This window comes from Chlorocebus sabaeus, chromosome 19 (assembly GCF_047675955.1).
Source record: "Chlorocebus sabaeus isolate Y175 chromosome 19, mChlSab1.0.hap1, whole genome shotgun sequence".
NCBI lineage: Eukaryota > Metazoa > Chordata > Mammalia > Primates > Cercopithecidae > Chlorocebus > Chlorocebus sabaeus.
In genome coordinates, this window is record NC_132922.1 from 19,887,818 (window position 1) to 19,910,279 (window position 22,462).

The following is a 22,462-nucleotide window of genomic DNA, read 5'->3' on the forward strand; positions in this document are numbered from 1 at the left end:
TTTTAGCATTTTAATTTACGTTAATAGTCTGTTTAACGGGGCATTCCCTACTCACTTGAATTTTTAGCCTGAAGAAAGGACAAAGAGCATTTAAAACAGATTTCTCAGCTTAGATAGTTGTACAAAATTGGTGAACTGAAGCTTGGGGGAGATTAAAAAATCATCAGGGACCAGGCTCCAGAGCAGCCTTGGGCTTACCCCTGTAGTACCTTACACAGACCTCTTTCCTCTTAGAAATGCTACCTTTGTCCCTGTGCCAGTCAGTAGACTGAACAGCATCTATATGGGAAGTTGACTTGCTTGGCTTGTGTGGGTCTCCTGCCTATACCTCTGCGTCACATCCTTCTCTTCTTCATGTCTGCCAACTTCCTTGATTCCAAGGCTGGTTTCTCTTTTGCTCACCTAGTCCTCATCATTGGGACAAAAGGCACCTTGGAAACTAGTATAGCCTGTTTCCATATTTGGGAATCGCTTCTCCATTGACCGTGACATGCTTGGACCCAGACCACTTTCAGTTACCACTTGCTGCTGCAGAAGACAACTGCTCAGAGAAGAGGTTCTTTTCCCTGGAATGGCAACCATAGTTTATTGTGTTCCTTTTCTGTTGGCCAGGAAACCCCGCCACAGCTGCTGTGCATCTTACTGTCAAAGAACCATTCCCTCTTCCTATCAGGCAGGTCCAGCTAGGAACCAGGCACCTCCCACTGCACCATGTGCCTTCTCACTATTGGGTTGGGAGCCCTTTCAAAGACCATAGCTAGCAGGGTATATGACAGTAAATGCAGATAGCCCAGAATGCCAGTCAACCTGGGGATGGTCATGTATAGACACAGTATTTCATCTTTTAGATAGCAGCTTCCACTGCTTTGCCCATACCATGTCTGGTTTCATCACTTTGAAGGCTACCCCAGACTTAATTCACAAAGGAGGCATCCTGTTGAGTTTGAGCAGTATTGATAAGGTACAGGGTATAGTAGTTGGAGTACTTTAGTGCTTGGGGTCTATGGCATAGGGCAGAAGTGATAGTAGTCCAGGTGGAGCCAGCAGAAGGATAGGATGATTGAGATATGTGTGAGGTATGTGCATATTCAGTGGTGACAGGTGTGATTAGATGCTAGAACAGATATTCCTGCCTTCATAGATTCTCCCAAGCTTTGTCATGAACTAGAAAGCATTGGAGAACCTTGGATGGGAATTTGCAACCTTAAGGACCCTGAAGTTTAATTCACACTAGTGTAGAAGCTTAGGCTTGACCTGACGTTTTTGGACCAAGCTTCACATTGATCTGCCTTCTGATCATAGGCATGTTGCTACCCTCTCGTGGGTAATGGCCCAGTAACGGCAGCTGCTTCTTTTACAGAAAGACGAGAGGACCTTCGAGGAGGATTTATGCTTTGCTTTTTGGATGATGGAGCAGGAATGGATCCAAGTAAGTGATGAGATTATTGTTTTGTGTGTGGGGTGGAGGGGTGGCAATGTAACCATTTTTACAAAATACTTACTATGTGAACTTGTTTTTCTGTTGCCTGCAATGTTATGTCTAGAAGATCTACCTGGGGAGTAAGAAATCTGTTGCAACATCTCAGGCTTAATTCTATTAATGTATTTGCCAGGTCTTGTCTTAACATGGAAGATAGGATCTGAAAGGCAATCTTAAGTCAATCAGATTACCTGTCTCGGCGTTGTATTTATCAGCTTGCGCAACATTCTCGAGCTGGTACTACGGAGGCCTCCCCTAGCTGTCTTACCACATTCTGGGAATAGAACATAGGTCACAGTGATGGAGGTACCGACAGGCCAGGCAAAGCTGTGCCTCCATTTGCTTCATGGTAGTGAATTTCCTTGGAGAGAGGTTTTCAGTAGACACACACCCCTGCTTGGATTTAACAAGGCTCAGACCTTTGACTTTGAGGACCCTGGGAAAGAAATGCAAACTTTCACTTTCTCTTGTGTCTGCCCTTTCAGGTGATGCTGCCAGTGTGATCCAGTTTGGAAAGTCGGCCAAGCGAACACCTGAGTCCACTCAGATTGGGCAGTACGGGAATGGGTTAAAATCGTAGGTATATTAGAAGCTTGTCACAGGGCTCAAACAAAATCCAGCAGTGCTGTCCTGCTTCTCTTAGATAAAAACTTTCCTTCTCCTTGTCCGTCTTTTGACTGTAATTCTGGAACTGGAAGAAAGTCAGAAAGTGTGGTTTTTGGAGTAGCTTACCAGCTGTTCCCAGCTGAGTTTGCTCCATAGATTGAAAAGTATGAACATCCAAAAACGGGGCAGGAGAGGCTGTACGTTTCTCTTGGCACTGTGCTCTAGAACTGCACCTCTCCTGTTGAAAATTCTTATTTTTACCATGTAGTCAAGGATGTGAGTGATTCTCCTGTGGTGTTGGGATGTATCTGAGATGATGAAGGGGTCGCCTTACTGTGCAACTGTATTCCCTGAGCACCTGCTACATGGCATGCTTTGTGCCAGGCACTGGGGATCCAGGGTAAGGAAGAGAGATGTGAGCCCTCGGTCCCAGAGGATGCTAAATGTACTGCAAGGCCCGTGTAGCAGGGTCCTACCTAATGTCCTCAAATCCCATGGGACTTTTTCTTAGCCTTGGTTCCCACTTGGTTAGTGTTTGGAATGTGGTGTTCTGGTTTTGAGTGAAGCCCCAAGAGAAAGGTTTCTATTTCTGAAATGCTCACTTCCAGCTGTACATACCTTTGGATGGAATAAGATTTAGTGGAATTGGAGTTTGTGCAAATGGAATTGTGAGTCACGTTTCCAGTCTTGCCGTGGAAACGTGTTGTGTTTGAGGGAGGGTGGTGGTTTGATCAGTCAGCAGCATCAGTTGGGCGTTATGTGCAATGTGCTTTGGGTGTATGGAGAAGAAAGAGAGTACATCCGAAGAAAGCAGGACCTGGTACCTGGACTTTGTGATTTGTCTTTCAGGGCAGGAACCAAATGGTAATAACAGATCTTTATCATGTGCCAGGCACTGTAATCGTGTGCCAGGCACACAAGTGATCTCATTTAATCCTTATGATAGCCCTATGAGGTTGTAGGTACTATTATTCTCATTTTCAGATGAAGAAATTGAAGTTTATAGGGGTGAAGTTACTTTCCCAAAGACATAAAAATGCCTATGTGTAGAGTGCTAGGGTAGAAACCAGGTCTTTCTGACTACAAAATGGAGCTGCTGTGCATTTCACTTAAATGACAAACTAAGGTTCAAATATCACTTCAGCTACTATGTCTCTAAGCCTCAGCTTCCTCCTTTGTAAATTGAGATGATAATGCATGCCAAGTAGGTTAAGAATTACATGCTATCATTGCTGTGAGAGCCTGGTTTCTGCCTTTATTTCTCCTCCTGTGATGTTTCCATGACAGATTGCTGACCTGATTCATTGGATTTGGGTAGGGGCTAGGAATCTGTTTTTCACAGATGAAATGAATCACCTGTAATCATATGATTCTGATGCAGGTGATCTAAATCCCCCAAAACTGAGGTCTCTTAGAATCAGGGGAGGCCCTGACTTTTCATCTAGATTGTAGGTCAGCCTCCTCCTACCTGGTTCTGTCAGTTCTGTGGCCTCAGGCAAGCCATTTCACCTCTCTGAATGTCTGTTTCTTAATGGCCTCAGGCAAGCCATTTCACCTTCCTGAATGTCTGTTTCTTTATCTAGAAAATGGGGTTCTAATCTCTGACATTGTCCTTTCAGAGTGAGGTTCAGAAGCAAATGAAATGTGACTCTGAAAGTGGTTAGCAGACTGGGGAGGAAAGTGTATAGAAGTTGAGAGTGTTGTTAGCATATTTCAGTGGAAGACTTTTGTGAAGGTCCCATTGAGATGGAGCCATCTAGTGTTCAGAGTAGACAATCAAATCATCTTGAAACCAGTTCAGAAGTTGAGTTAAGTTTCAGGAGAAGGTGATTTGTGGGGAGAATAGGGCCGAGAAGCAAGGAAGCCAGTAGAGAAGTGATGTTTGGGCCTTTTGCTATTCAGAGGCTAAGGTCAGAATCAAAGACAGAAGGAAGATAGAGGCACAAAGTGAGAGTTTTTGCCAAATTAGGGCAAGGGCACGCTTTGACAGAAGGCAAGATAACGTGCCTTACTTGCTCCCCATACACTTTAGAGAAGGAGGAGGAGGTGGTGTGTGAAATTGTCGGGGCAAGGAGCATTGCCAGCACTTTGGGTACTGGAGGAGGAGAACTAGGACTTGGCAGCCCCCAGGGTATCTTTGAATAGTGTCCTGGGAGTTTTCCTGAGTGGGGAAATGGGGCATGACATTCATTTGTGTGCTTGGCATGCCAGTCTGGTTTGTATTGGTACACAGAAGAGAGTAACGAGGCTTTCCACCTCCATCAGCTCCCTGGAGTGTTATGAAGACTAATGAGATAATAGCCATAAAGCCCCAGAAGCTGCTGGAAGAAAGGAGCTGAACAGCCCCATTGTTCAGAGGGCAGTCCCCGTGCTGGTGCTTCACACTTCTGCCCTGCCCTGCATTGCCTGGAAAGGCCTGTCTCTGCCTGCCCCTTAGCTGGCTTAACGTGGCCAAACAGAGGAAGGAAGCAGTTGATTCCATTCAGACTTTTGCCTTTTGGAAATCAGCCTCAAGGCACAGTTCCCAGAAACCAGTTGCATCCAAAAGCAGGGAGCTGCCTGTGTCATAATGAGCTTGAGGTGGCAAAACAATTCTGGGACAGGAGATGGCTCTAGTTATTGGACATGAGCTGAGCTAATTACAGGCATCCTTGAATCCTGGTGGTCAAGAATTATATTTTATTAGCTGCGCCTTGGGTTCATACTGGCGTTTTTTCAGGCTTGTGAGTATAGGCACTGGGCTTTTCACTTGACAGTGCTGCTGCTGTTTCGTGAATGGAGGGGAGTTTGTGTCAGCTGAGGAAGGACATGGTGGGAACTGGGTGTGGTCAGCATGGAAGATGACGTGTTGAGGGTACCAGCTACTAAAGTCTGATGGTGGTACAGTCAGAGGGCACAGCACCTCTTGTGGCTGGGATGAACCCAGAGCTCAAAGACAGCAGGGTTACTCTTTAGTGTTGTGGCGGGGAGTGAGACTAACCTGGGGCTCGTGGTCTGCCATGAGCCTGCCCTAGAAGGGTGGTGAGAGAACCCTGTATGGTGTGGTTGAGAAGGTTGTAAGTAAAGACTAAGGAGTTACAGGCCTGTGGAAAAGCAGAGCAAGGAGTGTTGGGGGATGGAGAGGGAATAAGGGCTGTGGAACTCAGTGCACAGTCCTGGGACCTGGGGAGGCCTTTAGGAGAGAATAACATATTTCTGCCTCCTTTTCAGGGGCTCAATGCGCATTGGGAAGGATTTTATCCTGTTCACCAAGAAGGAAGACACCATGACCTGCCTCTTCCTGTCTCGCACCTTTCATGAGGAAGAAGGCATTGATGAAGTAGGTCCCATCCTCATGGTCTGAATCACCAGTCCCCATTTCCTGAGTATCCGCAGGCAGTTTTCATAGGTTGTTTGCAATGCTAGACTCTGGGGTTGCAGGATTGGAGCACATTCCCCCAACTGTTACTCAGTTAGCTGGCTGGATGAATTGGTTGAGGGGTTAAGGTAGATAACTTTAATGTGAGAGGAAGCAAAATCTCAGAGCACTTCAGAGAACAACTGTTTCTGATAATGAGACTGTCAAGTGGCAGGAATTAAGAGTTGGATTTGCAGCTTCTCTAGATCTGCCACTTGAATTCCATCTTGGGGGGAGTGTTACCGTGGAGAATTGTTTTATCAGGGGAAGTATTTTGGGCTTCCCTGATCGTGTGTCTTTCCTATTTGATGGTGATTTTGTGGAATGTGCTATGAGCTCATTTTCCTTTTGAGAAAATGTGTTACTCTGTGTCAGAAACTATGACTCAGATACCTAGAGAGAGCCTGGGCAGGTAGTAAAGCAGGTGAGTGTATGGAAAACAGGAAAATAGAGCTGATGCTCTGGGTCTCACCTTGGGAATAGCTGCTACACAGCCCCAGTGATTATTGCTATGCTGGAAGGAAGGACTAATGAATCCAGAATATTCTGAGTTTAAATCATTTTGGTAATTGACTGTGTAAGCTAAACACATATTTGGCCGATTGTCCTTGTGGCTCAGATATCTACAGAGCTGTTTCTGGTGAGGTCTGTGCCCCATCATTGTCGGGGATCAGGGCAGCTCTGTGGTCTAGCCAGCCTCAGACTGGGCTCTTATCTCCTTTCTTATTTAAGACATGGAGGCCAGGGCTTGAAGGAAGGGGGCTAAGAGGTTCTGTAGAAAGAAATCCACAACTTCCACAGAAGCAGGTAGTTTAATTCAAACTTACAATTTAATTCATCTGTGTTGATTAGCTGTGATGAAACTTGTTCTGGTTCTGTTTAGATCTGAGCCTTAATCATAGCAAACTTATTCAGGTAGGGAATGGTAGGTCTTCCATCATTACATAGCAAGCCAGTGGGTTTGTTTGCATTTTTGGTGTGGTATGTGAGTTCATTCTGCATACTTGAGCGAAGTGTGGCAGCTGGAAAGAGCAGGCTTCTAGGAGAAGTAGGACAGGAAAATACAGCCTGGGTTGGGGTTTTCAGGAATGTTTCCTGATGTAGGACTGAGGATGGTGACAGGAGGGTATAGAAGTCAGTAGAAGAAGCCTGCTTAAGGCCCTGAGGGCTGTGGGAGGGGACTTGGCTGCAGGGCCACCTGGAGAAAGGTGGTGGCCTTTGAAGATCAAAGAGGGCCAGGTTAGGCTTGACCTCAGGGCCTTGATGAATGTGTGGGGCTTTATTAAACAAGGATATGCCAGTATCAGATTCTTTTAAGAAGGTCCATGTGGTGATTGTGTGGTGATTGGGTTGGAAAGGTTAGGGTGAGTGTTGAAGTGTTCCAGTTGAGAGGCCCAGGCTCTGTGTAGCTTGGTGGTACTCGCCCAAGGGAGGTGAGAGAAATACATGGAGTTTCCATCTCCTTAGGATGTGGGACCCACAGATTTGGTGATTGATTGATTAGTAGAAGGCGAAAGTGAAGGGTAGGAGTCATGGATGACTCATAGGTTCTGCTGTGGCAGTTGGGGAGTGGGGTCTCTGGAGTTGGGAAGAATGAAGAGGGGAAGAGTGTAAGTTTCTTCTGGACATGCCAAGTGAAGTCTGGGTCTGGTGTTTGGGTGAAGTCTTGGGGCTTCAGGATTCTTGGTGGTCACCTAATGGAGGTCACCTAATGGAGAGAATAGAGTGAGAAGAGGACCTGGGACCCAGAGCATGCCAATATCTAAAGGTCGGGGAGAGGAGAAGAGGGCCAAAGGGACAAAGGGGTAGCCAGAAAGGTAGGAAGAAAACTGGGCAAGTGGTACCACTGAAACTAAAGGAGAAGAGTTCCTGAGGGGAGGGATGGGGTGCCCATGGGAGTGAACGCCAATGTTTAAAGTGATGCCATTGTCACCTGGGACTGCTGTGAAGAATGGGAGGCGTAGAGTGAGGTACAGGTTTATAGAACACAAATGGAACTCAGTTCCCCTGGTGGAGAGGCTAGGTTGAGATTTTTTTCCTTACTTGGTGCTAGAAGGTCGCTATTTTGGATTGTACTCTAGTGCAAACTCAGCCAAGATTTCAAAATAAGATCATTTTCAGCTGAGGAGGAATGTGTCCAGACCAGCCCTTGGGTTGAATACTTGCAGCACAAAGCTTCTTAGAAACCAGCAAAATGGGCTGGGCGCGGTGGCTGACGCCTATAATCCCAGCACTTTGGGAGGCTGAGGCGGGCAGATCACGCAGTCAAGACCAGCCTGACCAATATGGTGAAACCCCGTCTCTACTAAAAATACAAAAATTAGCAGGCATGGCAGTGTACGCCTAGTCCCAGCTACTTGGGAGGCTGAGGCAGGAGAATCACTTGAACCCGGGAGGCGAAGGTTGTAGTGAGCCGAGATCATGCCGTTGCACTCCAGCCTGGGCAACAAGAGCAAGATGCCGTCTCAAAAAAAAAAAAAAAAACAGCAAAATGTCTCAGACTCTTAATGGTTTATCACCCCAGCACTTGTTACAGAGTCCCTTTTTCCGAAGGGTTTGAACCTCTGAGGTGCCTAGCCTGACTTGCTCTGCAGAGCTCTGCAAGGGCTGCGGCCTCATAACCATGGAGGGAGGAGCCTCTGGGGAAGTGGCATATGAGGTTGGGTTTTTGAAGAAAGAGTAGGATTTTTTAAAACATCACTTAGACATTATTAAAATTAAATTCCACATAAATGGAAGAGAGTATTGAAATATTTGTGCAGTTCAGAGGACAATTTTAAAGCCAACACCTGTGTTGTCACCATCACAGACTGATGTTAGAAGTGTCCTGTGTGCCCTCATCAGTCATTTCTTGTTGTGCCCCTGAAGGAACTGTCTTCAGGTAACTTTTGTGATAATGATTTCTTTCGTTTTCACTATAGTTTATCACCCTTGTATGCATTCTTTTTTTTTTTTTTTTTTTTGAGACGGAGTCTCGCTCTGTCGCCCAGGCTGGAGCGCAGTGGCCGGATCTCAGCTCACTGCAAGCTCCGCCTCCCGGGTTCCGGTCATTCTCCTGCCTCAGCCTCCCGAGTAGCTGGGACTACAGGCGCCCGCCACCTCGCCCGGCTAGTTTTTTGTATTTTTTAGTAGAGACGGGGTTTCACCCTGTTAGCCAGGATGGTCTCGATCTCCTGACCTCGTGATCCGCCCGCCTCGGCCTCCCAAAGTGCTGGGATTACAGGCTTGAGCCACCGCGCCCGGCTGCATTCTTAAATAATAGTTTAGTTTTGCCTATTTGTGAATTTTTTAGAAATGGACTCTTACTGTAGGTATTTTTTGTATCCTATTTCATGTAACACTGTGTTTATGATGTTCATCCATGTTGATGCTAAAAGCAGTTCATTTGTATCACTATGTAGTATTCCATTGTACTGTTTAATTTGGCCACTCTAGAATGGATATTTGGGTTATTTTTATTTACTTATTTATCTATTTTTGAGATGGAGTCTTGCTCTGTTGCCCAGGCTGGAGTGCAGTGGTGCGATCTCAGCTCACTGCAACCTCTGCCTCCCAGGTTCAAGCAATTCTCCTGTCTCAGCCTCCCGAGTAGCTGGGGCTACAGGTGCACGCTGCCACACCCGGCTAATGTTTTGTATTTTAGTAGAGACGGGGATTCACCGTGTTGCCCCGACTGGTCTCAAACTCCTGAGCTCAGGCAGTCCACCCACCTCGGCCTCCCAAAGTGCTGGGATTACAGGGATGAGCCACTGCACCCGGCCTGGGTTATTTTTGTACATGTTTACTGGTACATATGTACAAAAGTTTCTCCTAAGTTACGTACTTAGGAGTGGAACTGCTGAGTTTTAGGTTATGTTATGTGTATTTACTGATTCACTAGATAATTGCAAATATATTTTCTCTAGTGGTAAGAGTAGAATTTTTACCAAATTAAGAAAATGACCAGAGACATCCCAAGCAGGGAACTTCTCATGCAGAGACCCTAAGCACATAAACCAACGTATCCTGAAGGAAATAGTCTTGTGTGGCTGAGTCTTGGGAAGAGGCAGAGGCCCTGAAGCCCACAGAGCCTCTGGTGCCAGGCTGTGGAGCTTGGGCCTCACCTACAGGGCAGCGTGGAGCTACTATGGGGAGACACAAGAGAGATGCACATTTGGGAGGAAGGCTGTTCTGGGGCTTCCCTTAAAGTGCCTGCTCATGTTTACTCCACAGGTGATAGTCCCACTGCCCACTTGGAATGCTCGGACCCGGGAGCCTGTCACAGACAATGTAGAGAAATTTGCCATTGAGACAGAACTCATCTACAAGTACTCTCCCTTCCGCACTGAGGAGGAAGTGATGACGCAATTTATGAAGATTCCTGGGGACAGTGGTAAGTAGGCTTTGAGCCTGTAGCCCCTAGAATCTGGGAGCTCCAGAATCACAAGTGGTGTAGGGGTGGGCCGGGGGATCTGGCAGGACAAAGGATTTCTGTTTCTCAGGAACATTGGTGATCATCTTCAATCTCAAACTCATGGATAATGGAGAGCCAGAACTAGACATAATCTCAAATCCAAGAGATATCCAGATGGCAGAGACGTCCCCAGAGGGCACGTGAGTGTGGCTGGGAAGGGAGGGAGGCCCTGGAACTGGCGTTTGTGCTCTCAGGAGGTAGCTTCAGGGAAAGAGGGGAGAGCACATTCATTGCCCAGTGTTCTGTGGTACGGTAGTATGTAGGGCCAGGTCAGTTGCCTGTGGGGTACCTGTGCTGAGGACGTGAGAGGGGCGGGATGTGTTCACACTAAGGGAGCACCGGTTCAGGGCAGCAAGAGAAGTCAGTACCTAACATGGAAAGGTGGAGAGCCTGCAGAGAGGATGTTGTGCCCTTGGTCAGCCCTGTTGTGGAGCAGGTGACAGCACTTCTTTGTTCTTGCCTTCTCCAGGAAGCCAGAGCGGCGCTCATTCCGTGCTTATGCCGCTGTGCTCTATATTGATCCCCGGATGAGGATCTTCATCCATGGGCACAAGGTGCAGACCAAGAGACTCTCGTGCTGCCTGTACAAGCCCAGGTAGGGGCCAGTGCACCCTGGCCTGCTGTTTCCCATGGGTTGAGGATGTGGCCGCGTTCCTCTGGGGCATTGTTGGAGGGATACTGTATGAGAGGCTCTGGCAGTGCTGACTACATTTGAGGCTTTAAGTTGCCTGTGATTGGTCATGGGGTCAGTTCTGGGTCCTAGGGGAGGGACAGGTCAGCTGTGGAGGTGGCTTGCTAAGCTCATTGAGAGTGTGTGCCTCTGTGACAGGGAGGGTGCCCTGCCTGGCACAGTGAGCTGTCTGAGTCTCTCGGCTTCAGGGCCAAGGGGCGTTTAGGCACTATATAGGAAAGCAGTGGGCTTGGCTTATTCCCGAGGTTTGTTTCTGCTGTGGGATGAATGACACCCCTGGTGAATGGTGAGGTTGCTTATCAAAGACAGCCAGAGGCTAAGGGCAAGTGGAATAACAAATTGCATCTTTTTGCTGAATTGAGCTTGAATTTGTCTCATCGCGAGGGGCCAGGACAGCACAGCTTAGGAGGAGGCAGGAAGACAGGGTGCTTCCTGTGCTTGGGTGTGCCACCTGCCCCACTGTTGCGTGGGCTCTCAGCTTGCTTTTTCTACTGATCAGGATGTACAAGTACACGTCAAGCCGTTTCAAGACCCGTGCCGAGCAGGAGGTGAAGAAAGCAGAGCACGTAGCAAGGATTGGTAATGCCACTCTGGGTGCAGGAGTGGGGTGGGGGAGGGGTGCATCTGGGGTATGCTGCTTGTCGGCAAAGTGGGGTTCCAGGAAAAGGCTGAGTCCACAGCTCAGGGACAAGGCTGGTCTCCTGAAGCATAGTTCAGTTCCTTTTCAGCCCCTTTCCCTACAGGCCAACTCCCTCAGCATTTCTTCTTTCTAGACTCCACTTTCTCTTCTTCAGCCATTTATAGGGCCTAAAAGTGTCAACTATTTGGCTTATCCCACTCAGTCCTCTGACCCAAATACTTGTGAAATTGCTTTTCCTGACTTCAGGGCAAACATCTCAAGGGCTGTCTCGCTGTTCAGGGCTTCTCAGGGTTTCTCGACTGCTTGTTGGCGAATGATTGGCTGAAGACTTCTTTAGCTTCCAGCTCTTGCTGAGCATTTAACTGGTTGCCTTAGGTGTTTTTTTTAAAACCTGTTCTGGTTCATTTGTAAAGTTTCCTTGGGGCCTCTATGATAGGTTTGAATGCTAGATTTTCCTTCTGCAACTAACTGCAGTCCAGGCACAGAGGCTGCCCTCATATTGCTCATCAGTCATAGCTCCCCCACCTCTTCTTTTCCTTGGTGGTATACACACTTCTTGTCCAGTACTGTGGATCCAGGAGGGATGACCAAGAGTTTTGAACCTTTGCATTCCTTTCCATGTTCTCTTCTGGGTTTCAGCTGAAGAGAAGGCGCGGGAGGCGGAGAGCAAAGCTCGGACATTAGAAGTACGCTTAGGGGGAGACCTCACGCGGGACTCCAGGGTAAGATCCTGGCCCAGGTGGCTGTTCTCCAGCGTTTCTGGCATTAGGAGCCCATGTCCCATGAGCCTGGTCAAGTAAAACACAGCTTTTGAGTTTGTCCCCAGTGAGGGCCATTTTCTGTACAAAGAAGTAAATTTCCACATCTTTGAGATAAATTGAGAAGTTTTAGATGTCATGTTTCAATATTCCCTGCTGTGGCCCAGGGTGCCTCCTCCTCTCACCTGATGCCAATGTGTGTGCAGGTGATGTTGCGACAGGTCCAGAACACAGCCATCACTCTGCGCAGAGAAGCTGATGTCAAGAAGAGGATCAAGGAGGCCAAGCAGCGGTGAGTGCCAGGCCTGGTCTTGGATCTTTTAAACTGACATAGCTTTTGGACTGATTATTGATAGGTTGCTATTCTGTCACCAAGACTGCTTTGTTTTAATGCCAAATGCTTGTTAAATGCCCCCTGCAGGAGGGAGGTCTTAATCTGAGCTCTCAGCCCTTTCTTGAGTCATAAAGACAGGGCAGGGCTGACAGCCTCGGATCGAGCACCAAACCATCCTTTGGCACTGTCTTACTTTTTTTTCCCTTTTGATTTCTTTTCATTTAAAGGATATATAAAATGCTCATTGTATAAAACTTGAAAAATATAAAATGTTTAAGGAATAACATTTTAAAACTCCCTATACTTCTACCACCTGGTGATACTACCCTAGTTTTTATGTTACGTATGTATTTTGTCATATTCATTTTCTCCTCAGTGGTTACATATGTAGAATAATGCTGGAGATTGAGTGTTGTATACTTTTACATTTAGAACCATCCTTTGTCCTGGATCATTAAGTTATCTGCTTGTCCCACCTCCATGTCTGGATCCACTTTGGACTCTGTGGCTTGATTTACAGTTTTGCCTCTTCTTGGCCTCCTTGGCGCAGGCATGGGTTTCAGGTTTCTTCTCTCCAAGTCAGTCCACTCCTCGTCCATCTGCTTTTCAGCTCCAAGAGTTTGTTGACAGTAATCACATGATGGTGTCTTCTTGCACATGCTTATTGTTCTTGTGAATTTTTACCTTTTAAAATAATAATAATTTACTGTCATACTAGTGGAATTTGGGGGAAGGTATGACGATAACCTCTTGTTTATTCCACCATATAATTGTCTTTGCACAGATTTGCAGCAGCTTCATAATAACCCATTCATATTTATACCCGTCCCTGTTGCCAAAAAGCCACATTCATGTTTTTAATTAGAGATGCTTCGAGTTGGTGCCCAGCACATGTCTGTATCAAGTCTAACAGGTTACACATTGAATGGAGATACAAAACTTTTGGCTTAACATGTCTCAAGTTTAAGCTTAAGCTTAACACATCTTAAACACTATGATGCTTGTGTGCTGATGTGTAGATCTGCTTGAATTTTTTTGTCTTAGAGCACTTAAAGAACCTAAGGAACTGAATTTTGTTTTTGGGGTCAACATTGAACACCGGGACCTGGACGGCATGTTCATCTACAACTGTAGCCGGCTGATCAAAATGTATGAGAAAGTGGGCCCACAGCTGGAAGGGGGCATGTGAGTACTACCCACGGAGAGCTGTCTAGCCCAGGATAGTTGGCAGGAGGGTGTTGCCAGTGGGGTGACAGAGCTTGTTCTCTTTTTCCTTGTAGGGCATGTGGTGGGGTTGTTGGGGTTGTTGACGTGCCCTACCTAGTCCTGGAGCCTACACACAACAAACAGGACTTTGCTGATGCCAAGGAGTACCGGCACCTGCTCCGAGCAATGGGGGAACACCTGGCGCAGTATTGGAAGGACATTGCCATTGGTAATGGGACTGGGCTGCTGGGCCTCTGCCTTTTCTCTTCACTTGAATGTAGGGAGAGAGAGAGGCTGGCTCCTAACATGATGTGTTGGTGTTTGCTTTCCAGCCCAGCGGGGAATCATCAAGTTCTGGGATGAGTTTGGCTACCTCTCTGCCAACTGGAACCAGCCCCCATCCAGCGAGCTGCGTTACAAACGCCGGAGAGCTATGGAAATCCCCACCACCATCCAGTGCGGTGAGTTGTGTGGTTGGATCCCCCTGACTCATTTCCATCAGCCTGCAAGCCTCCTTTCTCCATCTTCCTGCCAGCCTCCTAACTTGACTGACATTCATGGACTTATAGTCCCACTAGGGATCCAAGTCTGTTTGGTGCTGGCCCTGTGAGCTCAGTCTTGAGGCTTTGCTGAGTTTCACCTGTCCCTCTTGCGTGAGAAAGAAGGTCATCTGTCCTCCCAGACCTCTCCAGCTGCAGCCAGGCCAGGCTTACTTGGTTTGGTACCACATGGCTTCTGGTGTGCGTGGATGACTGGGCCAGGATCCTGATAAAGGAGGGAGAGGGGCTGGAAGTTTTAAGATAAGTCCACCATGTTAAGTTTCTATCCTTCCTGGAATCAGTGTCCTTGAGAAGAATTAGCATTCTCTAAGGATAGGCAGAGTTGGCGCCTGAGTGAAGATCTTTGCCTGCGAAGTCTGGGGCATCATTGTGGTGGGCCTGTGAGAAGTCCGGATTACAGATAGAGTTGGTGGGGGTGGCTGATGTGTGGGGTTTTTTTGTTCTTTGCAGATTTGTGTCTGAAATGGAGAACCCTCCCCTTCCAGCTGAGTTCTGTGGAAAAAGATTACCCTGACACCTGGGTTTGCTCCATGAACCCTGATCCTGAACAGGACCGGTGAGCATATTCTCTAACAAGGGGATTGTGGGTACTTTTCTCCCTTGCCCCTCACCGTTCTCTCTACTCTTAGGATAAATAACTCACTGTGATTCTTGAGGTCAGTGCGCATACCTTATATCCCTGTCTTGCTATACCTAATAAGTGCCCAAGAAATAAGAATTGATATATGTCCTGCAGTGCATATGATTAATTCTGTGCTTGGGAACTCTGAGGTAGTTGCTCTTGTGACAGACAGTGTAGACTGGCTGAAGAGAAAGGTCCTTGCCCAGCTTGGGGCTCTGTTTGCCATGACCTCCCTAGTACCTTTTCTCTACAGGTGTGAGGCTTCTGAACAAAAGCAGAAGGTTCCCCTGGGAACATTCAGAAAGGACATGAAGACGCAGGAAGAGAAGCAGAAACAACTGACAGAGAAAATTCGCCAGCAGCAGGAGAAGCTGGAGGCCCTTCAGGTACGTGGGTCATGGTCAGTGGGCAGAGCCAGCCTGTGTCAGGGCTCTGCCTGGGACAGGAACCTTCAGTAGCTTTCCTGTTCCCTCAGGCTCAGTTTTACTCTCCGCTCACCTGTGTGTGTTTGCCAAAGCTTTCCAACCCCAACCTCCAGGTCCACGTGTACTATTTTCCAACAGTGTTATTTTAAGAATAACACCTTGCTTAAGAATAACACCTTCTTAAGAAAAATTGCTTATATATTTCAAAGTGGTCCAATTCATTTAGAATTTATAAAACTCCAGAAAATAAAAATTCTGCCTTAGAGGTAACGATCATTAACCATACATCCTTCCAACTTGTCATGAACTCATGAACACATAATACACATGAATATATATTTTTTAATAGAAATAGGGAGATAATGCCATATATATGTTTTATATTAATACACACACGTACACGTTTTTTAGTGCATAATTGTTTTGATGACTTTCTAGAAGTGAATTTAAAGGACTTAAAAGGTCCATTGTAAAATTCTGTGGCTTTTTGCAACTATTTCTAAAGTACCCTTCAGAGATGTGTTAATTTCTATTATTTACCAGCAGTATATGAGAATATTATTTTTAAATGTTGTTGCAAATTTCCTAGGCAAAGATGCATGTTTTATAATTTAATTTCTTTAATATTTCTAAGATTGCATAATTTTTCATGTGTCCACTTTTTTTTATGTGTCCACTTTTATTTCTTTTAGAATTGCTTATTTGCTTACATTTTTATTTTTTCTTTGTTTTTTTTTCTAGATATGTCTGTGATATCAGCTCTTTATCATATTTAGTACAAAACCATTTCCCTTTTTGGCTTCTGTGTCTGTGCAGATATGCTCTCACTAGCCCATGATGTCTTATGCATGCCTCCCTGGCCAGGCTCTCAGTTGCTGGATTAATCACACAGTATCCTGTAATTTGCTGATAGTTGAGTATTTATGTATTTTGTGTCTCCTCTGTGAGAACAGGAGATTTGTAAGAGTAGGACTATGGCTCAGGTTTTCTATTTTATTTGTCCCTGGTTCCAGACACTATCCAAAAAGTTTGCTCAAGTATACTAAAATATGCAAACAACTTCATCATGATGTTTGCCTTGCAGAAAACCACACCCATCCGCTCCCAAGCAGACCTGAAGAAATTGCCTTTGGAAGTGACCACCAGACCTTCCACTGAGGTGAAGTCCAGGGCCTGGGAAGGGCTTTTCCTCAGGTGTCTCATGCTAGGATCAGTGTTCTCACTCTCTGTGGGCCTTTTTTTAGGAACCTGTGCGTAGACCTCAGCGTCCTCGGTCGCCCCCTTTACCTGCTGTGATCAGGAACGCCCCCAGCAGACCCCCTTCTTTGCCAACTCCTAGACCAGCCAGCCAGCCCCGAAAGGCTCCTGTTATCAGCAGTACCCCAAAGCCCCTTGCTTTGGCAGCCCGGGAGGAGGCCAGCACATCCAGGCTGCTCCAGCCACCTGAGGCACCCCGAAAGCCTGCCAACACTCTTGTTAAGACTGCATCCCGACCTGCCCCTCTGGTGCAGCAACTGCCACCATCTTTACTGCCCAACTCCAAGAGCCCTCGGGAGGTTCCTTCTCCCAAAGTCATCAAGACTCCAGTGGTGAAGAAGACAGAGCCACCCATCAAACTCTCCCCGGTGAGATGCTTGTCCTCCTTGATCCCCCAACCCAGTGTCAGTAGTGTTGGAATGGAATTGTGCAGTGTCACAGCTGTACTGGGGGAGCCTTGGGAAGATGCTGAATCTAAAGCTTTGCTGCTGCCCCTGAGGAGGAGAAGCCTTGATAGCTGAATGGACTTGTTCAGGGCCAGAGAGCACATTGGTTGCCTGTACAGCAAGCTCTTCACTGCTCCCTCCGAGTTTTGGTCTGCCACAAACTTGAGTCACCTCCACTGGCTCTCAAAGTGTGGGCTTAGGTCAGTCATCTTTTGACAGCCCGAGTGGGCTGCAGCAGTGGTCGGTGGTTCTTGGGAAGGTGACAGCTGGCTGGCCAGCCAGACTAAGGTGGGAAAGGAATTGAGAAGCTTCTCCTATGACAGCTTTGAGCAAAGATTCTCATGGCACAGGGGCCAGTGGGTTGCCTGTGTACATTCCAAGTAATGTCAGGGAGGGATTGCAGGGAGTACAGTTCCTCTTGGAACAGCTCCTTTAGGCTAGATGAAATCTTCCTGCCCCCTAGAGGCTGAACAGGGCCCCTCACATCCTCACGCTCTTCTTGCTCTAGGCTACCCCTAGTCGGAAGAGGAGTGTCGTGGTTTCTGATGAGGAAGAAGTTGAGGAAGAAGCTGAGAGGAGGAAGGAGAGATGCAAGCGGGGCAGATTTGTTGTGAAGGAGGAAAAGAAGGACTCGAATGAGGTGAGTGGTTGAGGTGAAGTTCTCAAAAGAGCCTCCCTCTCTAGGGCCTGCAGCCCCCACCAGCAGTCTACACCCCCACCAGCAGTCTATACCCCACACCAGCAGTCTACACCCCACACCAGCAGTCTACACCAGCTCTGTTTATATTTGTGTCATGAGCCTTCCAGAAGCCTAGTGATCTCTCAAGGACTCGGTTACACAAGTGACTACACATGGTGCCAGGTAGGGTCTTGAGTGAGACTGGCTTCTAGCTTAACCACAGGCCTGAAGTCACACAGACGTACATCAAGGAAACTTGAAACACATTATGTCCCTTGCCTGCTGTCTTGTTCATAAAGGTGGCAGAAGGGTAGGTACCTTGGACAGTGATTTTGGAGTGTGGCTCTCAGCAGGGCTTGGTGATTTAAACTGTAGCACAGGAAGTCGTGAAGATGGCTGATGGCCAGGAAGGCACAAGTCTGCTCTTGTGGGGCACTGGGGATGCCTCTAATAGACTGCTCTCCACACAGCTCTCAGACAGTGCTGGGGAAGAGGACTCGGCTGACCTCAAGAGAGCTCAGAAAGGTGAGCTGGGGGAGTGATCTGGCAGCCTGTGGCGGGGGTGGGAGTGGGAGTGGAAGTGGAGCCCCTTACCAGCAGCAGTTTATCAAAGGCTCGTGGAGTCTTTCCTGGGTCTGGGCTCTTGTGCAGCAGTGGATCCAAGTCAAATCCTAAGCAGAATTCTGAAGGGATCACCCCTTTGTGGTTATTTTTAACACTAATTCCTTGGTGTTCACTCCTGGCAATCACTCATTCTTCTGCTCTTTGGCACCCTCATGACAGATGGGGAAGGAGACCATGGTGGCTGGTCCCTGGTTTCTGTGTTCCTGGTGTATTGGGGGCAAGCACCTAAGTGTTCCTGTCCTCCAAACCCTAGGAACTGCCTTTCTCAATGTGGCCCCGGCCAAGTGAGGGACTGTAGGCTAGTTTTCTGACTCGCACCTCTGTCTACATTGTCAGATAAAGGGCTTCACGTGGAGGTGCGTGTGAACAGGGAGTGGTACACGGGCCGTGTCACAGCCGTGGAGGTGGGCAAGCATGTGGTGCGGTGGAAGGTGAAGTTTGACTACGTGCCCACAGACACGACACCAAGAGACCGCTGGTAATGCCCCAATCAGGGAGGAGCAGTTGTTCCTTGAAGGAGGTATCCCCGGCCTCCCTGCCAGCAGCCCATCCTGGGAGCCCGGGTCAGATGTGACATAAGCTGTGTGTCTTCCACAGGGTAGAGAAAGGCAGTGAGGATGTGCGGCTGATGAAGCCCCCTTCTCCGGAACATCAGAGCTTTGACACGCAGCAGGAGGGCGGGGAGGAGGAGGCGGGCCCTGTGGCCCAACAGGCCATAGCTGTGGCAGAGCCCTCCACTTCCGAATGCCTCCGCATTGAGCCTGACACCACTGCCCTGAGCACCAATCATGAGACCATCGACTTGCTCGTCCAGATCCTCCGGTACATGTGTCTTTTGTCTTCCCACCCCAGGGCCAGCAGCAGCTCTCTGTCTGCTCCATGCCATTCTGAATTACTGTCCCTGCCTTCTTCAGGAATTGTTTACGGTACTTCCTGCCTCCAAGTTTCCCCATCTCCAAGAAGCAGCTGAGTGCTATGAATTCAGATGAGCTAATATCTTTCCCTCTGGTGAGTCTGGCCTGAACTTCGATTCCACACTCTTCATTGCCCCACCCCTGCCCCTGGATTTGTTGTAACTGTTGTGATTGTGATTGTTATGCTTGGTGCAGTTGCTAGCTCTCAGCTGTGTGCTCCATCTCAGCCAGCCTCTCTTCTGCTGAAAGAAGAAAAGAGGAGACTTTATGATGTGGGGAAAATATTGGCTTAGCTGGATATGACTCTGGTGTGCAGAAAGCCAACCCCTTCCCACCACAGGTGCTAGGAGTTGAGTCATCCCTTAGGGATAGCAGGTGTAGTTTGACATTTTATGACAAGCATACCCCCTTTCTTCTGCCCCAGCAGAGGGAGTAAACCTGTCCCAGGCAACAGTGAAGAGCTGAGGCTCAAAGTGCATAGAACTTGACACTCAGAAGGAGGTACAGAGAAGCTTGTGATGTTTGGACATAAGCACTGGGTCTTTCTTAACCCAGCAAATGCTGAAGGGGTGCCTTGCCCGAGCAGGTGTCTGCTGGACCTCATAGTGAGCAGCAAGAGAGAGTCTTGCCTTCAAGTGGCTCAAGATTCAGTAGAGACTGAGTTGTTACCAGGTAGCTGGACATGAGGGCAGGAGCAGTGAGTGCTGAGAAAGTGGATAGAAAGGCTATGGAGGGCTGTGGTGGCCTAGGGGGCAGAGAGAGCAACTGAGTTGGAAGAAAATGTGCATTTTGCCAAGTGCCTGCCTGTGTAAGTGAAAAGGAGTGTTTGAGGTGGGGACTTCTGTGAGCAAAGGCTCTGGGGGTGGGGTTAGGGCAGCAGGCTGTGTGGTGAGCATTTAGGGTAGAGGGGCCTGAAAGCCAGGGTATGATGGGTCTTGAATCCCCAGTCTGTCATACTGGCTTAAACTCTGTATGAAGAGAAGAGCCTGCAAAAGTTTTGAGCTGAAGGAATTGTCATCCAAACCATATCTAGGGCAGCGGTCAACACATTTTTTCTGTAGAGGGCCAGTTGGCAAGTAATTTCAGGTTCACAGGCTATACAGTCTCTGTGGCAACTCTGCCATTATAGCATGAAAGCAGCCACAGACAATATGTAAAGGAACGGATGTCCTGTGTTCCAGTAAAGCTTTATTTACAAAAACAGTTGGCAGGCTGATTCAGCCCAGGGGCTGTAGTCTGCTGCTCCTGCCCCTAAGAGGGTAATTTGGGTAGCAGCGTGTTTGGGTAGAATGGGTGGATGGGAAATGCAGGGGCGAGGAGGCTGGTCCTATGTAAAAGGTCAGAGGTGAGGGAATGGGAACAGGAGCCATTGTGGTGGTAGTGGGCTTGGGGGTGAAAGGGTTGTGTCAGAGGTTGTCAGCAGACTGATCATGGATTGTAGGCAAGTGACTCAGGCCTGTGGGAACTGGAGGTTGATGACAAAGCTATTAACTAGGAGAGAAAAATGGGTAAGTGCAATGAAGGTGACGAGTGGAGGTTTGTGTAGTGCCAGAAGTGCCCTCACTATGTTTCTGGTGATGTGCAGTGTACAGGTGGAAATTAGGGACTGGCACTTGGAGGGGGAGGCCAGGGCTGGAGATGGGGCTCTGGGAATTGTCCACATGAAGTGGGATGATTTTTCTATGATAGGAATAGCTAAGTTTTCTAGGAAAGAAGTTATAGAGAAAAGACAACTGGAATGGAAACTGCAGGATTAGGATTAGTATATTCAAGATGTCGGATCCTCATGGGGCAGTTGTGTGCTTGATAAAGTTTGCCAGAGATAAAAAAAACATGGTGTTTGTCTTTATTCTACTTTTTAAAATGTGAAATGAGGCGGGAGTTGAAGAAACTAAGGCTCAGTAAAGAGTCTGTTGGTCAGTGACAGAGCCCAGATTTGAACCCAGGTACTTCTTAGGACTTGCTCTGTTCACAATGCTGCCTTGCTCTCCTGGCAAGATATGAAGGGGTGGTGCTCAGTGAGGGAGCTAGAAGGTGCAGAAATCACAGCTGCTTCACAGAAAGATCCACGCTTCAACTTTCGTCCTTGTTTAGGCTGCAGGTGCTCTCTGCAAATCCTAGGAGGAACAAGCAGCTAATAGGGTGGCTAGGTTGGCCTGGAGGCATCTTCTTGTCAGATTTGTTGATTTTAGCTTAAAGTTATTGCCAAACTCATAGTAGAGCCTAGGTGTAGCAGGATCTCTGCAGTGGGCTTGAATACCTGGGCCCAAAACAAAGTCTGCATGAGTGTCTAAAAATAGTATATTAGGCTGCGTGTGGAGGCTCAGGTCTGTAATCCCAGCACTTTGGGAGGCTGAGGAAGGTGGATCACTTGAGGCCAGGAGTTTGAGACCAGCCTGGCCAATATGGTGAAACCCCATCTCTACTACAACATATAAAAAATATTAGCCAGATGTTGTGGCACAGGCCTGTAATCCTAGCTACTTGGGAGGCTGGGGCATGATAATCACTTGAACCTGGGGAAAGGCAGAGGTTGCAGTAAGCTGAAATTGTGCCACTGGACTCCAGCCTGGGTGACAGAGTAAGACTGTGACAAAAAAAAGTATATTAGGCCAGGCGCAGTGGCTCACGCCTGTAATCCCAGCACTTTGGGAGGCCGAGGTAGGCGGATCACAAGGTCAGGAGATCGAGACCATCCTGGCAAACACGGTGAAACCCCGTCTCTACTAAAAATAAAAAAAAAAATAAAAAAAAATTAGCCGGGCATAGTGGCCGGCGCCTGTAGTCCCAGCTACTCGGGAGGCTGAGGCAGGAGAATGGCGTAAACCCGGGAGGCGGACGCTGCAGTGAGCCGAGATTATGCCACTGCACTCCAGCCTGGACGACAGAGCGAGACTCTGTCTCAAAAGAAAAAAAAAAAAAGTATATTAGCTTTTTTTTGTACAAGGAGCTATAATACCAGTGGATCACCTTTGTTCTGCTAATTGTAATGTCTAAAACCACTCAAAGTTTTTTTTGTTTTTTTTTTTTTTTGAGACACAGTCTTGCTCTGTCACCTGGGCTGGAGTGCAGTGGCACAATCTTGGCTCACTGCCAGCTCCATCTCCTGGATTCATGCCATTCTCCTGCTTCAGCCTCCCAAGTAGCTGGGACTACAGGCGCCTGCCACCACGCCCTGCTAATTTTTTGTATTTTTAGTAGAGACGGGGTTTCCCTGTGTTAGCCAGGATGGTCTCTATCTCCTGACCTCGTGATCTGCCCACCTCGGCCTCTCAAAGTGCTGGAATTACAGGCATGAGCCACCGCGCATGGCCATCACTCAAACTATTTTTTTAGCATCAGGGATAAAACAAAGTCTGCTGTTCAATAT

At 47.7% G+C, this 22,462-nt stretch overlaps 1 protein-coding gene across 2 annotated transcripts in view; it reads left to right on the top strand.

The window, feature by feature from the left end:
- The window catches only part of MORC2 (MORC family CW-type zinc finger 2), a 44,342-nt gene that overhangs the window by 17,775 nt on the left and 4,105 nt on the right, over positions 1-22,462 (top strand). For both annotated transcript variants that reach the window (XM_007975427.3, XM_038007602.2), the window contains exons 4-24: positions 1,361-1,429; positions 1,966-2,056; positions 5,297-5,405; positions 9,696-9,855; positions 9,965-10,076; positions 10,406-10,531; positions 11,127-11,206; positions 11,907-11,989; positions 12,232-12,317; positions 13,404-13,544; positions 13,640-13,794; positions 13,898-14,026; positions 14,576-14,681; positions 15,001-15,133; positions 16,257-16,331; positions 16,417-16,797; positions 17,384-17,515; positions 18,025-18,079; positions 18,515-18,656; positions 18,776-19,000; positions 19,093-19,186. In XM_007975427.3, the coding sequence (XP_007973618.3) occupies positions 1,361-1,429; positions 1,966-2,056; positions 5,297-5,405; positions 9,696-9,855; positions 9,965-10,076; positions 10,406-10,531; positions 11,127-11,206; positions 11,907-11,989; positions 12,232-12,317; positions 13,404-13,544; positions 13,640-13,794; positions 13,898-14,026; positions 14,576-14,681; positions 15,001-15,133; positions 16,257-16,331; positions 16,417-16,797; positions 17,384-17,515; positions 18,025-18,079; positions 18,515-18,656; positions 18,776-19,000; positions 19,093-19,186 (2,684 nt within the window). The remainder of the gene's footprint in view (positions 1-1,360; positions 1,430-1,965; positions 2,057-5,296; positions 5,406-9,695; positions 9,856-9,964; positions 10,077-10,405; positions 10,532-11,126; positions 11,207-11,906; positions 11,990-12,231; positions 12,318-13,403; positions 13,545-13,639; positions 13,795-13,897; positions 14,027-14,575; positions 14,682-15,000; positions 15,134-16,256; positions 16,332-16,416; positions 16,798-17,383; positions 17,516-18,024; positions 18,080-18,514; positions 18,657-18,775; positions 19,001-19,092; positions 19,187-22,462) is intronic.